Source organism: Bos indicus x Bos taurus, chromosome 23 (genome assembly GCF_003369695.1).
Source record: "Bos indicus x Bos taurus breed Angus x Brahman F1 hybrid chromosome 23, Bos_hybrid_MaternalHap_v2.0, whole genome shotgun sequence".
In the NCBI taxonomy this organism is placed as follows: Eukaryota; Metazoa; Chordata; class Mammalia; order Artiodactyla; family Bovidae; genus Bos; species Bos indicus x Bos taurus.
The window spans coordinates 18,796,206-18,811,223 of record NC_040098.1 but is presented as its reverse complement, the minus strand read 5'-3'; the positions used below and the strand labels follow the sequence as shown (position 1 = coordinate 18,811,223).

General features: G+C 48.5%; 1 protein-coding gene across 1 annotated transcript; it reads right to left on the bottom strand.

The window, feature by feature from the left end:
- Positions 1–1,283: 1,283 nt before the first annotated feature.
- On the bottom strand, positions 1,284–6,964 carry HSP90AB1 (heat shock protein 90 alpha family class B member 1). The gene is made up of 12 exons (XM_027525410.1): positions 6,854–6,964; positions 5,356–5,502; positions 4,853–5,059; positions 4,597–4,756; positions 4,323–4,456; positions 3,892–4,200; positions 3,376–3,541; positions 2,972–3,162; positions 2,724–2,871; positions 2,331–2,599; positions 1,748–2,081; positions 1,284–1,654 (listed from the first exon to the last, which is right to left on the bottom strand). The coding sequence occupies exons 2-12, from the start codon at positions 5,500–5,502 to the stop codon at positions 1,545–1,547; spliced, it is 2,175 nt and encodes a 724-aa protein (XP_027381211.1). The 5' UTR covers positions 6,854–6,964; the 3' UTR covers positions 1,284–1,544.
- Between the last annotated feature and the right edge of the window lie 8,054 nt (positions 6,965–15,018).

Sequence of the window (15,018 nt, the reverse complement as noted above, 5' to 3'; positions counted from 1 at the left end):
TTCCCTCCTCCAGGGCATCTTCCCGACCCGGGATTGGATTCACGTTTCTTAGCGTCTCCTGCATTGGCAGGTGGGTTCTTTACCACTACACCACTTACCTTCAGTGTTTATCATTATTTTGAAAAAATTGTAGCTAATTCACAATGTTAATTTCTGCTGTACAGCAGTGATTGTTTTACAGTATTTTTCCCCATTATGGTTTATAAGATACTGAATGTAGTTCTCTGTAGGACTGCTTTCTACATAGGAACACTTAGGCCAGCTGACCATAATGCCCCACTCAACCACCAGTCTGTTGTTCATGACTTGATTCAGAGATTGATGTATTTTCCACACATATCCCACATAGGTGGTTATCAAGTGGTATGTCCTCCCTATTCGTATAACCTCCAGTGGCATCCATGTTGCTGCAGATGGCATCACTTCATTGCCAGTGGCCGAGTAGCGTTTCACTGTATGTGTACACCTTCCTTACCAGTGACCGTGTGTCCATTCTTGACTACTGTCCATAGCGCTGCGGTGAACGCAGAGGTGTAGGTTTTTATTTGATGTTTTCTCTGGATGTTACGTCCAGGAGTGGGATTGCCTGTTTTAGTTTTCTGAGGAACGTCTTCCACTGTGGCTGCACCAACTTTGGACCAAGACAACCCAGTCCCACCTGTAGCGTAGGAAGGGCCCCTTTTCTCCACACCCTCTCCAGCATGTTACTGCAGCTTTTAAATGATGGCCATTCGGACCCATCTGTGGTAGTACATCATTTTGTTTTACATTTCTCAAATTAGCATCTTGAACATCTTTTCATGCATCTACTGGCCACCTATGTCTTAAGAGAAATGTCTATTTAGTTCTTTGCCTGTTTTTTGACTGGAGTTGAATGAGCTATTTTGGAAATTTAGCTTATGTCTGTTGCATCATTTGCAATTATTTTCTCCCACTTTATGTCTCGTTTTGTTTTTATGACTTCTAAATTTACTGGTGATAGTTTTAATATCTTCCTATGTACCATAACTGGGCTTCCCTGGTGGCTCAGCTGATAAAAAGAATCTGCATATAATGCAGGAGACCTGGGTTGGGAAGATCCCCTGGAGACGGGGACGGCTACCCACTCCAATGGGGTCTCAGGAGTCAGACAAAACTGAGTGGACATGGCTGAACAACTCTGACTTTCACTTTATGTACCATGTTATCTACTCAGAATAATGGCAGGTTAAGATTTGTAAAGGGATACATGTAACTCCGAAGGCAGCACTGTATATACTTAAATCTACGAGAGCAGAACTGTGTAAAAAACCTGCATCTTCTTTATTTTTAATACTTTAATTTCAGAACAAAATAAACAAAAAAAACACAACACACAACATTCAAACCCCATGTCAAACGTGGAGAGAGAGAGGGCTTGAGGTCCATGTATCCTGCCTTAGAAGGACAGAAATAAAACCACTAGACATCAGCAGAGGAAACCATGTGGGCCAGGGCCACTGGGGCTGCTGCTGCAGGAGCCATGGGGACGCTATACAGAGGGAGCAGTCTGCAGGTAGAAACTCCTAATCTACTTCTTCCATGCGAGAGGCGTCCTCGTCACCCTCAAGGGGGGGAATCTCATCAGGAACAGCAGCACTGGGCTCCTCTGCCGTCACCTCATCTTCATCAATGCCTAAGAGCAGGAAAGAAACCACTTGAGATATGCCCCAAAAGCATTCAAACGCGCCCGACACACCTTGCTGCTTGAGAGCACAAGGGCACTCACCCAGGCCGAGCTTTATCATGCGGTAGATGCGGTTGGAGTGGGTCTGGGGATCCTCAAGCGAGAAGCCAGAGGAGAGCAGTGCAGTTTCGAACAGCAGCACCACCAGGTCCTTGACGGCCTTGTCGTTTTTGTCCGCCTCTGCCTTCTGCCGCAGGGTCTCCACGATGGGGTGGTCAGGGTTGATCTCCAGGTGCTTTTTGGCCATCATGTAGCCCATGGTCGAGTTGTCCCGAAGCGCCTGGGCTTTCATGATGCGCTCCATGTTGGCGGTCCAGCCGTAGGTGCTGGTCACGATGCAGCAGGGTGACGACACAAGCCTGTTGGAGATCGTCACCTGAGGGCAGTCAGAAAAACTCATTATATTTCCAATTACCACCTCAAGGCAAAGATGCTTCTGTCCACTTTTTGGAGAAAAGATGCCTCATCTTTGCTAAGCTCTATAGAAATACCAACCTTGGAATAAAAAGTAGGAGGGCACTAAACAAATTAGGCTGCCTAAACCACTAACTGTAGCAGCCAAAGATGGAAGGAAACCACTCTGAAGGCATCTCTAACAAGGTAACTTAGTTTCATAATGGCTTACCTTCTCCACCTTCTTATCCAGGATCTCCTTCATGAGTTTGCAGAGGTTCTCAAACTTTGCCTTGCTCTCCTCCATCTTCTTCTTCTCCTCCTCATCCTCGGGCAGCTCCAGGCCCTCCTTGGTCACAGAGACTAGACTCTTCCCATCAAACTCCTTGAGCTGCTGTACACAGTACTCATCGATGGGCTCTGTCATGTACACCACCTCAAAGCCCCGCTTCCGCACGCGCTCCACAAATGCCGAGTTGGCAACCTGCTCTTTGCTCTCACCTGTAGGATTACTCAGTGTGACTCCAGGGCCAAAATGCCTCATCCTGCCAGTTCCCCAAGACCCTTGAGTGTTCTCCCCACACCTCTAAAAAAAGGCTTTGATCAGACCCAGGTTCCAACGCACCAGTGATGTAATAGATGGACTTCTGCGTCTCCTTCATGCGAGACACATATTCTGAGAGAGAAGTCATCTCGTCTCCAGACTGGGACGTGTGATAGCGCAGCAGCTCAGAAAGGCGTCGCCGGTTAGTGGAGTCCTCATGGATTCCAAGCTTTATGGGTAGCGGAAAAAAATCATTTTGTTAGGAAATAACTTCTTCTCCTCTAACCGAATGAAAAAAACCCATTATTAAGCAAGTACTTGCTGCTTACCTTCAGGTTTTTAGAGAACGCCTCATAGAATTTCTTATAGTTCTCCTTGTCTTCTGCTAGCTCAGAGAAGAGCTCAAGGCACTTCTTAACAATGTTCTTACGAATAACCTTCAAAATTTTGCTCTGCTGGAGCATTTCTCGGGAGATGTTCAGGGGGAGGTCTTCAGAGTCAACCACCCCACGGATGAAGTCTGAAATCAAAATATGGAAGCTGGGTTTTAAAGATACAGGAGTCGCCGGGATAAAGATAAAAGATATATAAGGTCATCTGGATTCAACAGAAGGACCGATTTTCTCACCAAACTTTCACTTGTTGTGCTGCAGAGGATCCTTAATCTAAGATAAAGACTCCAGTCCCCCTGAGAACACTGAAACGAACTACATTAGGGCAAAAAGATACTCACTGAGATATTCCGGAATCAACTCATCACAGCTGTCCATGATGAACACACGGCGGACATACAGTTTGATGTTGTTCTTTTTCTTTTTGTTCTCGAAGAGGTCAAAAGGAGCCCGACGGGGGATGAACAGCAGTGCTCTGAATTCCAGTTGACCTTCTACAGAGAAGTGCTGAAAGAAATCCAAGATAAGCCAACTATGTACTTAAGAGTGGCTTCTGGTCCCAATACCAAAATGTCCAGTTATTTGAAACAAAAACCTTCTTATCCCTGTAGAGAAAATTTAAGCCCTAATGCCCTAAGTGAATCTAACTACAAGCACTGTATAACCTTTGGGTCAAAGACTCCAGGTGGGTAAAGCCTCCAGAGACAGGTCACAGGGGAAGATGTCATTTCTCCGCCCTGGAAGGGTCCATTTGCAAATAAACTCAGCATTCACAGTTCCCAGCTACCAACCAGTTGGGTAAGTTCCATTTGTCCGTATCAGCGCTTCCTATTGAGCCAACAAGCAAGACTTCTTACCTTCACTGCCAAGTGATCTTCCCAGTCATTGGTAAGACTCTTGTAGAACTCTCCATATTCCTCCTGGGTGATGTCATCAGGGTTCCTGGTCCAAATGGGCTTGGTCTTGTTCAGTTCTTCCTGATCAATGTACTTCTCCTTTATCTTCTTTGTCTTCTTTTTCTTATCTTTGCCACTATCATCCTCCTCGTCTGAGCCCACATCTTCAATCTTAGGCTTCTCTTCATCATCTTTATCTTCCTCTTCTTTCTCACCTTTCTCTTCTTCAGCCTCATCATCACTGATTTCCTTCTCACGTTCTTTCTCCAGCTAGAAGGATCAAAGATGACAGTTTCAGAGTGCAAAAAAAAAAAAACACAAAAAACCCCCAAAGTCCATGCAATTCTCTAAAGCAGCAGTTACCTGCACTTGAGTTACCAGTCCATACTCACATAAAGTGTGATGGGATAGCCTATGAACTGAGAGTGCTTCTTCACCACTTCTTTGACCCGCCTCTCTTCCAAGTACTCTGTCTGGTCTTCCTTCAGGTGGAGAATCACTTTGGTACCGCGGCCAATAGGCTCACCTAGAAAAAATTAATCAGAACAATATAAAAAACTAAATAAACACAGAACTATAACTGCTTTACACATACAATACTCAAGATCTTCATTACTGTTTCCCCAGAATTCTAATCCAGACACCTTAACAGGAAAGCCAACTTACCATGGTCAGCACGGACAGTGAAGGAACCTCCAGCAGAAGACTCCCAAGCATACTGTTCATCATCGTTATGCTTTGTGATCACAACCACTTTCTCTGCCACTAGGTAGGCAGAGTAGAAGCCCACACCAAATTGCCCAATCATGGAGATGTCTGCACCAGCCTGCCAAAAAGTTTAAAATAGTCAAACTCAAGTTTCAAAGAAATGGCAAAGCAAACACCAATAATATAAATGGGCTGTGCCTAACCAACCACGTACCTGAAGAGCCTCCATAAACGCTTTAGTGCCAGACTTGGCAATGGTTCCCAAATTATTTACAAGATCAGCTTTGGTCATGCCAATGCCTGTGTCTACCAGAGTCAGAGTACGCTCCTGGGGGTTTGGGATGATGTCAATTTTCAGCTCTTTACCACTGTCCAATTTGGAAGGGTCTGTCAGGCTCTCATAGCGAATCTTGTCTAAGGCCTGAAAGTACAAAATTGCAGTTTTACAATTCTGCTTCTTCAAAACCCATCTCACCCAAAAGAAAGTTTTTTAAACTCCCCAAATACCCTAATTCTGATTACTCCTTTAGCTTGTAGGTTGAGAATGACATCCAGTGGGTTACAGTATCCTATCTATCCACAGAGAGCAAGACAGTACTTTTTGGAATGGCAGTTAAATTTATATCACCTTTATCAGCCAAACCACCCCACTTTGCCTCTCTTAGAATACTTGAGAAACAAAAAACCAACGTCAATGAAGACATTCAGGGCACTCACATCAGAAGCATTACTGATCAACTCCCGAAGAAAAATTTCCTTGTTGGAATAGAAGGTGTTGATAATAAGAGACATGAGTTGGGCAATTTCTGCCTGGAAGGCAAATGTCTCCACCTCCTCCTCTCCATGGTGCACTTCCTCAGGCATCTAAAAAAAAAGGCAAGAATTTAAGACTCCTCAAGTTCACCCTCAGCCACAATACACATGAAGAGACTCTATTCATACTGTTTTGAGCTGGGTACTAAGACTGGAAAATCCTCCCCTCTATCAATTTCAGGCAGCACCCTTAGAAACAATGGGGCGAGGGACGCGCTGACACATTGAACAAATTGCATTAATGTTTCTTATAAGGTATTTTGAAGCCAAACTCCTGTTAAGTGAATCATAGATCAGCACAATCTAGTTTGTTAGGCATTCCAATCCAGGTATCTCGAAAACGAGGTAAATTCACACATATTTAAATACGCAGATTACTGACTATAGTTCCACCTTCAAGGTTAACAGGTTTCACATTAAAGGGCAATGATTTAAAACTATCCTCCCATTAGGTAACTCAAAGGAGATAATATGGTACTGCTGCCTCCCGTAGTAGGGACAGCTAACTCGAGACTGGCGGGATGCCTACCCAGGTGGGCTATAAAGACAAAGAACAGATAAAGAAAGGGCTCCATCGTGACCCCTCTGCACACGTGACTGACGCTCAAGACCAAACCAAACACTAAGATGGTGCCCTTAGTCTGCCGGGACGACTCTCGTCACGGCTGGACATGCGTCGACCATGCGAGGAGGGGGCGCCACCGCGCAGCCTCCCTTGGCCCCAACATCCGGGCACCAGGGCGGGGCGCCGGGCTCCAGAAGCTTCCAGAACAATCTCAGCTCTCGGAGAGGGGCGGGGGAAAGGACGTGCCCACGAATACCAGAGCCTGCCCCCTCCGCTCGCCAGCCCCTCCTCCACCGAGACGAAGGAAAGATCTAGAAGGATGGAGGAAGCAAGATATACGCCGCCGGCGACCGAAAACGGAGCTCTTCGCAGACCCTCACGGAAAAGCCCCGAACAAAAGGACTTTAAAAAAACTGCGTCCGATAGAACAAGTGGCAAAACCTGGTCATGACCAGCCTTGCTGAGTCACAGCGGGCGCGCCCACCCACCCCGCTCGGGGACCCTCCGGCGCCCCGTAGCCGCGTCCGGAAGTGGAGAGGCAAGCATGGCAGCGTCCCGGGCCGGCGCGGCCACCACGTGCAGTGCCTACCCCGCGCCCCATTCTGCGGCCCCACAAAACAACGCTTAATATCTGCGGAAAAGCAGCCCCGCCGCCAACCACAGAAAAGAGTCTAAACTCAAGAGCTCGCTCCCAGCCCTCCCCCAAGAGAAGAAATGGGAGCGCTACGCCAGAATCCGCCCCAATACGAGATGTAGGTCTCGGAAAGGACGCGTAGACCGAAAGCAACGCGAAAGAACAAGATAACCTGAAAAGCCCACATGAGATCGAAGCCTTACCTTTAAGGATAAGAATCACAGGTACTAGAGAACACCAAGCGGGCAATGGCTGCCTCGGGCTCACGCGCCGCAAGAAGGCTGCGCGGGGGTGACTCAAGAGAACGGCTGTGTGCCCCCAATCGGCTTATATAAGACGAAGCACCACCCAGCTGCCCGCCCCCGGATCCCTCCGCCTTAAAGGAGGATGCCTGTCGGCCGCGCACCTGCCGCCGCCCGCCCGCCCACCTTGACGTCACGGTCCAAAATAGGGGAGGGGACCGTGAAAGGCGGGAGCCGCCGGCCCTGAGAGTACACGTATTTACTCATGTTCACAGCCCCGTCTCCGCGCTCCTAAAACAGGACACCATCAGAAACATATGTTGGGAGTCCTCATATAACATAAACGGTGGAACTAGAGGCGAGGATTCCCCACTGATCTCTGTAAAAACCTGCAGGGCAGGCGTCTCCACTCCCGAGAGTCCCAGCCTCGGGACTAAGGTCCAAGCCTAAACAGGGGTCACCCACTCCCCTCTACGCTCCGCGGCTCGACCTCCTCATTAGAAGCTGCCCTACAGATACTCCAATTGCCTGATACGGGAAAGGGGTCTTTTCCGCGAGCGTTGCGGAATTAAAGAGGTCCCACTTCGTGGGCATACCCGCAATACAGGCCCTCCCGGGGGCGGGCCAGCGTTTCGCCGCAAGGCGTGGCTCCGGCTGCGGGTCGGGCGCTGGCTCCAGCCGGCGAGGGGACTCTTTGCCTGCACACGCGGCGGAAGGAGCCAGGGCGGCGGTGCTGCGACACTTCCAGCAGCTTCCAGACCGGCCAGGGCGGCCCTGCCCCGCCCCTTCCCTCGAGGCCCCGCCCCTCCCTCTGCGGCCTGGGCTGTGCCTCTGCGGCGGCTCCGCCCCGCAACCGCACTGCTGGGATCCTGGGGGCCAAGTGGGCTATACCCTCATTTCCTCCAGGAAACTGCAGAGGGGGCGCATTACCCTACCCGCCAGGCCCAGCTAGCCCGGCACTGCGTCCGGGGTGGGGTGGAGCGGGGATTACCCCACTTCTCCCCCTTTCGATCACACAGCACACCGGCCGGTGGGGCGGCTCTGAGGGTACCGCCTTCAGAGAGCAGACTCTGGGGATGGGGTCGCTTACCCGACGGACCGCTCCCACCCTCCACCCCCAGTTTCTGCAGCCGCCCACAGGTGAGGGAGCGCAGAGACTTGCATATCGAGTTGTTTCTCAGTCTGGCTTCCTTGTTCTTTTTTTCCCACCCTTTTCCCTCCTACTGCAGCTGCCTAGATCTGGGAAGTCGGGTCTCCCAGGAGCCTCAAGGCCATGGGCCTGCCCAGGGAGTGCCAGAGGGCCAGGGACGCCCTCCTCTGATGTCTCTGCCCCGTTTGCGTGCCCTCCAGCTGGTGAGCTGGCCTTACTTTTCCAAGGCCTTATTTCTGAAGCCTCCTTTACGCAGATCCCCTCCAGAAGAGAATGGCCCCTCCCTACGCTGTGACTTTGTGGATGTCCAGCAACTCCCTTCGTGGCCTGCTTTGTCGGTCCCTGGCATCCTGGGGAGAAGTTCCCCCACCACCCACCCGCGGACCTCCCTCAGCAGCCCTGGTGCCCAGTCTCATTCTTTCACATTTTCTTTGTTCATACGTTGAGTTCCAGGGAACAAAGGACCCTTCCTTCCCTTCTCCTTGGCCCACACTCCAGACCTCAACAGCTCCGCCCCCATTACCTCAATTTCATCTCTCCATAGACTTCTACTTCTCTTCATTATGGTCTGGGATAAGCCTGTGGCTGGGAGAAGTCAGTGAGTGTGGGAAGGGGCGTGGGCGCTGCTGCTAGGAGGGGGCCCTGGCTGCTCTGTTCCTGATGGAAACCTCAAACCAGGAGCATCACCCCCACCAGTGCACCTGCCCTTCCTATGTACAGAAGGGGTTAGTTAATTAAGCACCTGCTCCCTGGTTCACAACAGCATTCACAGTATTTCACAGTCCTGTTTAGAGGTGGGAGTGAGTCTGCACACCTAGAAAGTGGGAGAGGAAGGCTTTAGTGAGTACCCCTGGGTGGGTCAGCTCAGAGCCTTTGCTCCACTAACTCCTGTGCCCCCTGCTGCAGAAGTCCAGTAGTGCGGATGCTGTTTCTCAAACTTAAGCCGGAAGCAGAACAAATATCACTCCTGTGGGCCAGTGTGGGGAGCAAAAATTCCTCAGGGGGTTCCTAATGGGAAAATCTCAAGTCTCAACACCAGCACAGAAATTCTAATTTCTCTTTTGGAAGCCTCCCAGGATGACCTCTCCAGCTCACCGACACTCACTAAGCCCCACTTGTAAGCCTTGCCTTACCACATGGAGATGTGGAAACAAGACAAGAAGCCGTCAGCCCACTGGGGGGAGCTGCAGCAGACCAGTTGTGAATCAGAGCAGCTAGAAGCAGGGGAGAAACCTCAGAGTTCCCAGCTCAGCCTGGGGAAGGTGGCTGGCACAGGTCTACCCCTAGCAAAGGGAAAGCATGGGGAAGGCACAGCCCTGACAGAAGGACCAGGAACCCTCAAGGGAGGCAAAGTAAAAGTGAAAGAAAGTGAAGTTGCTCAGTTGTGTCCCACTCTTTGCTACCTCATAGCCCACCAGGCTCCTCTGTCCATGGGATTCTCCAGGCAAGAATAGTGGAGTGGGTTGCCATTTCCTTCGCCAGGGGATCTTCCCAACCCAGGGATCGAACCCAGGTCTCCCGCATTGCAGGCAGACGCTCTACCATCTGAGCCCAGGGCTACCAGGGAAGCCCGGGGAGGCAGGGGTCACTGAAAGTGGCCCGGCAGGCAGGAATCAGGTCACATAGGGTCACAATGCCATGCTAAGTAGTTCTGACCTTAACTTAGGGTCAGGGAAGCCACTGAAGGCTGTTAAAGATGACTTGACCACCCCCCACCCCCCATCCCCAGAAGTCTATTCTCAGCAGCTTTTGCAATCCTTGATGTTCCCAAGATACCCTTTATTTCCAACCAGGCCTCAGAGACCCAGCCTCACCTTCTGCTGCCTGGAGGGCCGCCAGATGAAGCAAGGACCGACAAACTGCAGCCCTCAGCCAGTGGTCTTATCACTTGCTTCTGTATGGCCTGTGAATAAGAATGGTTTTTATGTTGTTTAATGGTTGAAAAAATCAAAGAAAGATAGTATTTTGGCATGTGAAAAGTACGTGTGGACTTTCTTGGTGGTCCAGTGGCTAAGACTCTGCACTCCCAAAGCAGGGGGCCTGGGTTCCACTGATGGTCAGGGAACTAGATCTCACATGCCATGGCTAAAAGATCCCACATGCTGCACCTAAGACCTGGTGCAGCCAAGTAAAATAAATATTTTTTAAAGTAGATGAAATTTGAATTTGTGTCCATAAAGTTTTACTGAAACACAGCTTTCTTCTCTGCTTACATGTTGGCTTTAGCTTGTTTCACACTGCAATGAGGGAGCTGATAGTTGAGATGGCGACCATATAGCTTGCAAAGTCTAAATATTTACCCTCTCACCTTTTGCAGAAAAGTGCTGCAGACCCCCTATCTAGCTAAAGCGAAGCAGGGTCTTGCAGGCACACAGATTCAGCCTGGATAGAGGCTCCCTGCTGCTGCTCATTCTGGGACTTCTAGTTAGGAAATGCAAATGGTCGTTCATGGGGGTCAGGGGACCACTGAGGGGAGTTTAGATACAGGGCAGTGGATGAATCAAACAACTTCCGGCATCAGGACATCAGAGACTGTATAAGGACGGATACGTAATAGTTTGATCCCTGGGTCGGGAAGATCCCCTGGAGGAGGACACAGACAACCCACTCCAGTATTCTTGCCTGGAGAATCCCATGGATGGAGGAGCCTGGCGGGCTGCAGTCCATAGGGTCACACAGAGTCAGACATGACTGAAGCAACTTGGCAGGCACATAGCTCTGGATCCTTAACCCCCAGAACAGGCAGCCCCCCAAGTTCAGAGCCTGCCAGGCGTGCTCTATCAGTTTTGGTCTTCCTGGTTTCACGAAGTTTACATCTCTGAATTCCTGAACTGACATCCTCCTGGGCCAATGGATCTGACATTAATGTTGGGACAGATGAGCAGGTCTGCAGGGCCAACCAGTGTTCCATCTCTTTGCCTCAGTTTCCATGTTCTGCTGGGACATGTCTTGCACAGCATTTGCTCATTTGATTATTATGTTATTTTTTGATGCAGTGGCAAATGGAAATTTGTGTTCATTTTCTGTTTCCTGGAGAGTCTGAAAAGCAATTGATTGTGGTATATCGATCCCACAACTTGGTAAGCTATGTTGCTGCTGCTGCTGCTGCTAAGTCACTTCAGTCGTGTCCGACTCTGTGCAACCCCAGAGACAGCAGCCCACCAGGCTCCCCTGTCCCTGGGATTCTCCAGTCAAGAACACTGGAGTGGGTTGCCATTTCCTTCTCCAACCATGAAAGTGAAAAGTCAAAGTGAAGTCGCTCAGTCATGTTCAACTCCCAGTGACCCCATGGACTGCAGCCTACCAGGCTCCTCCATCCATGGGATTCGCCAGGCAAGAGTACTGGAGTGGGTTGCCATTGCCCTCTCCTGTAAGCTATGTTACTAATTCTTAATTTGTCCATCAATATTTTGTTGTTTTCTAGTACAACCCTAGCTATCATCTGAAAACAATGGTATTTTGGTTTTTGCCTTTCTAACCCTTGTGTGTTTATTTATTGTTACACTGTACCAGCTAGGACCTGCAGAAAAATGATGTGTGAACAGAGTGGTCCTGGGCATCCCTGTCTCCTTTCTGATCAGAAAAGGAACCCTTCATCATTGAGCATATTTACTGTCTCTGCTCCCCATTTGCGATACATCTTAAACTGAATAAGTATCAGATTTTTTTGCCATCTATTGAAAATATTGTTTTTAAAATTTCCTTTATCTATTGATATTTTTAATTCATTAATAGACTTACTAATGTTGCACTGAGATTATTTTAAGTTTTGTAGAACCCATCTATAAAACTGCCTGCTGTTTCTATTGTTTTGTATATGCAAACATTTTAGGGGCTTCCCTGAAGGTCCAGTGGCTGAGACTCTATGCTCCCAATGAAGGGGGCCCTGGGTTCGATCACTGGTCAGGGAACTAGATCCCCACATGCTGTGCCGCAACTAAGACCTGGTGCAGCCAAATAAAGAAATAATAAATAAGATTAAAATTTTTTTAAAGAAAACATTTTAATTAGAAACTCATTTTTTTTTCATGGTATAAGTGCATTCAAGTTTTCTACTATTTACTCCTTGAGTGAATTTTATTTAATAATTTTTCTGGATGTTTTTTAAAGCTTTAAAGATTATGGCATTCTATTTCCTTGACTAGCTTTTAAATCTCTGTTCTGTCTCAATTATGTCTCCTTTTCACACCTACAATTGTTTTTTGTGTCTTTTCCTTTTTTATAATTATCAGTTTCACCAGTTCAGTTCAGTTCAGTCACTCAGTCGTGTCCGACTCTTTGCGACCCCATGAATCGCAGCATGCCAGGCCTCCCAGTCCATCACCAACTCCTGGAGTTCACTCAGACTCACGTCCATCGAGTCAGTGATGCCATCCAGCCATCTCATCCTCTGTCCCCTTCTCCTCCTGCCCCCAATCCCTCCCAGCATCAGAGTCTTTTCCAATGAGTCAACTCTTCGCATGAGGTGGCCAAAGTACTGGAGTTTCAGCTTTAGCATCAGTCCTCCCAAAGAAATCCCAGGGCTGATCTCCTTCAGAATGGACTGGTTGGATCTCCTTGCAGTCCAAGGGACTCTCAAGAGTCTTCTCCAACACCACAGTTCAAAAGCATCAATTCTTCCACGCTCAGCTTTCTTCACAGTCCAACTGTTACATCCAGGAACTTATCTATTTTATTTACATAATTTTTCTGCTTAATTCTTTATATTTTTTTACTTTATTCCTTTATTTTTTAAATTTCTGCTAAACTTTTTCTCATGACTTCTATTTTCAGGGGGTCGAGTCTATTGTTCTATTTCTATTTTCTTAACTTCAATACTTAGCATATTAAGTTTCAGCCTTTCCCCTTTTCAGACATAAGGATTTAAGACTATAAGTTTCTTCTCAAGTACTATTTTAGCTATATCCCATAAATTTCAATATATAGTATTTTTAACTCAGTTTAAAGGATTTTGATTACCCTTATGGTACCTTTGTTGATCCATTTAAAAGTGCTTAAAATGGTCAGTTTTATATTATCTTTTCATTTATGTCGACAATATACAATGGTGTGTACAGTGCTGAACTTTTGTATTTAAGACTTCCTTTGTAACCTAGGATGTGGTTAATATTAATAAAGCCTCCATGTGTGCTTGAGAAAAAGTATCTATCACCTAGCTGTTGGGTAAGTCTAAATATGTTAAACCTACTAAATCAAGCCAGCTAATTGTGTTGTTCCAAACAAAACCCCCACTTGGAGACTCCTTGGGACATAGCTTGGAGAAGGGAAAGGCTGAGGTGGGGCGCTCACACAGGGGTGGGCAGAGGCAGGGTGCACACCTTTTCTGAGGTAGGGTAAGAGAAGTGGGGGCTGAGGCACATTGTGCAGGGCCCGGGTTCTATCCCTGGTTGGGGAACTAGATCCTGCATGCTACAACTAGAAAGACCCTACACGCTGCAGCTAAAGATCCTGCTCGCTGCATCGAGACAATCCCGAGTGCTGCAACGAAGACCTGGTGCAGCTGAGTAAATGCATAAAAATAAAAAATGTCAAAGAAAGAAATGGGGATGGGGAGGGAGATGGGAGGGAGGGTCAGGATGGGGAACACATGTACACCCATGGCTGATTCATGTGAATGTACGGCAAAAACCACCACAATGTTGTAATTAGCCTCCAATTGAAATAAATTTTAAAAAGAAAAAGAAATGGGGGCTGAGGGGAGGAGGACCACTCTGGGTTTGAGGGGTCTAGAAGTCTACTTCAGGGTTGTGGGGCATCAAAGAGAGACGTTCAGGAGGCAAAGGCTGATGGCTGAAGTTAGGGGCAAGAACGAAATATCTCAGGAGAGTAGGGTGCGTAAGCCAGAAACTGTGGTCTAAGCCATTCAGGAATTGTAAATGGGGCACATCTTTGGTAACTTTCTCTTTAATATTCAATATCAATGTCTTGAAGGGCATAGTTATATGTGGCCTGGGGGGTGTGGCTGAGTCCTGCCTACCCGCTGTGGTCAGCCCGGCCCCAGCGTGTCTGTCCTCCTCCTGCCATTACACCCACCAGGCAGCCTTTTTTGTCCTCGGCATTGTTCAGTGTTCTGGGTCCCCTCTGACTAAGAAGGGAAAATATAACCCCAAACCGGCTCAGCTCAGAGCAGGTTATAGTCAGGGAAAGGTGCAGGGGGCAGGTGACATCACAAACAACCCTGACCTGCTTAACCGCGCTGCCTGACACCTGTCCTGCCCCAGGCACAAGTCACCGCTCAATGCGCAGGTCTCAACTGCCTGGATTTCTGGGTCATTCACAGGACTCAAGGCTTGCTTGGTCCACCTGCACCAGGTAAGAGACGGGTAGGGCCATGGTAGCGGGGTGAGGAGCTCACCAACAGGAGGGGCTGAGGCAACACATCGGGAAGGACCTTGCTGGTTTCTCCCAGGAAGGATGCCATGGGAATTCGGGATCCTAGGAGGCTTAGAATCCCTGGGATGTCAGAAGATGCCTCTCTGCAATGTTCTGGAGGCAGGGAGGCAGGTGATGGTACCACCCTATCACGTGAGGCTCTGGACCTTTTCCCAAGCCCCTTACTACCTAGAAACGTGTGTGTCCGTGTGTGTGTGTGTGTGTGTGTGTGTGTGTGTGTGTGTGTGTGATGAGGGCTGAGAGACACAGAGATAGAGAAACAGAGACTTAAACTTACCTGGTGCTTTGAAGTTTACAAAATGTTTTCCCATCCGTTAACCTTTCCAGCCTCGGTTTTATGGACGAAAACAGGCATTGGCCATCGTCAGCCCTCCTTAGGAGTCAATATATGTAAAAGCAGCCGCAGATGAGCGTTATTCATTAACTCCGTGGAGTTTCACAACCGGGAGAGGTAGGCTAGCCAAATATTATTACCCCTGCTTTACAGATGAGCGACTGTGAGATGGAAAGCGCTTGGCTCAAGGTCACCCGGACTTAAGGGGTAGTAAAGTCTGCCGCCCCCGCCTCCCCCCACAATTGGCAG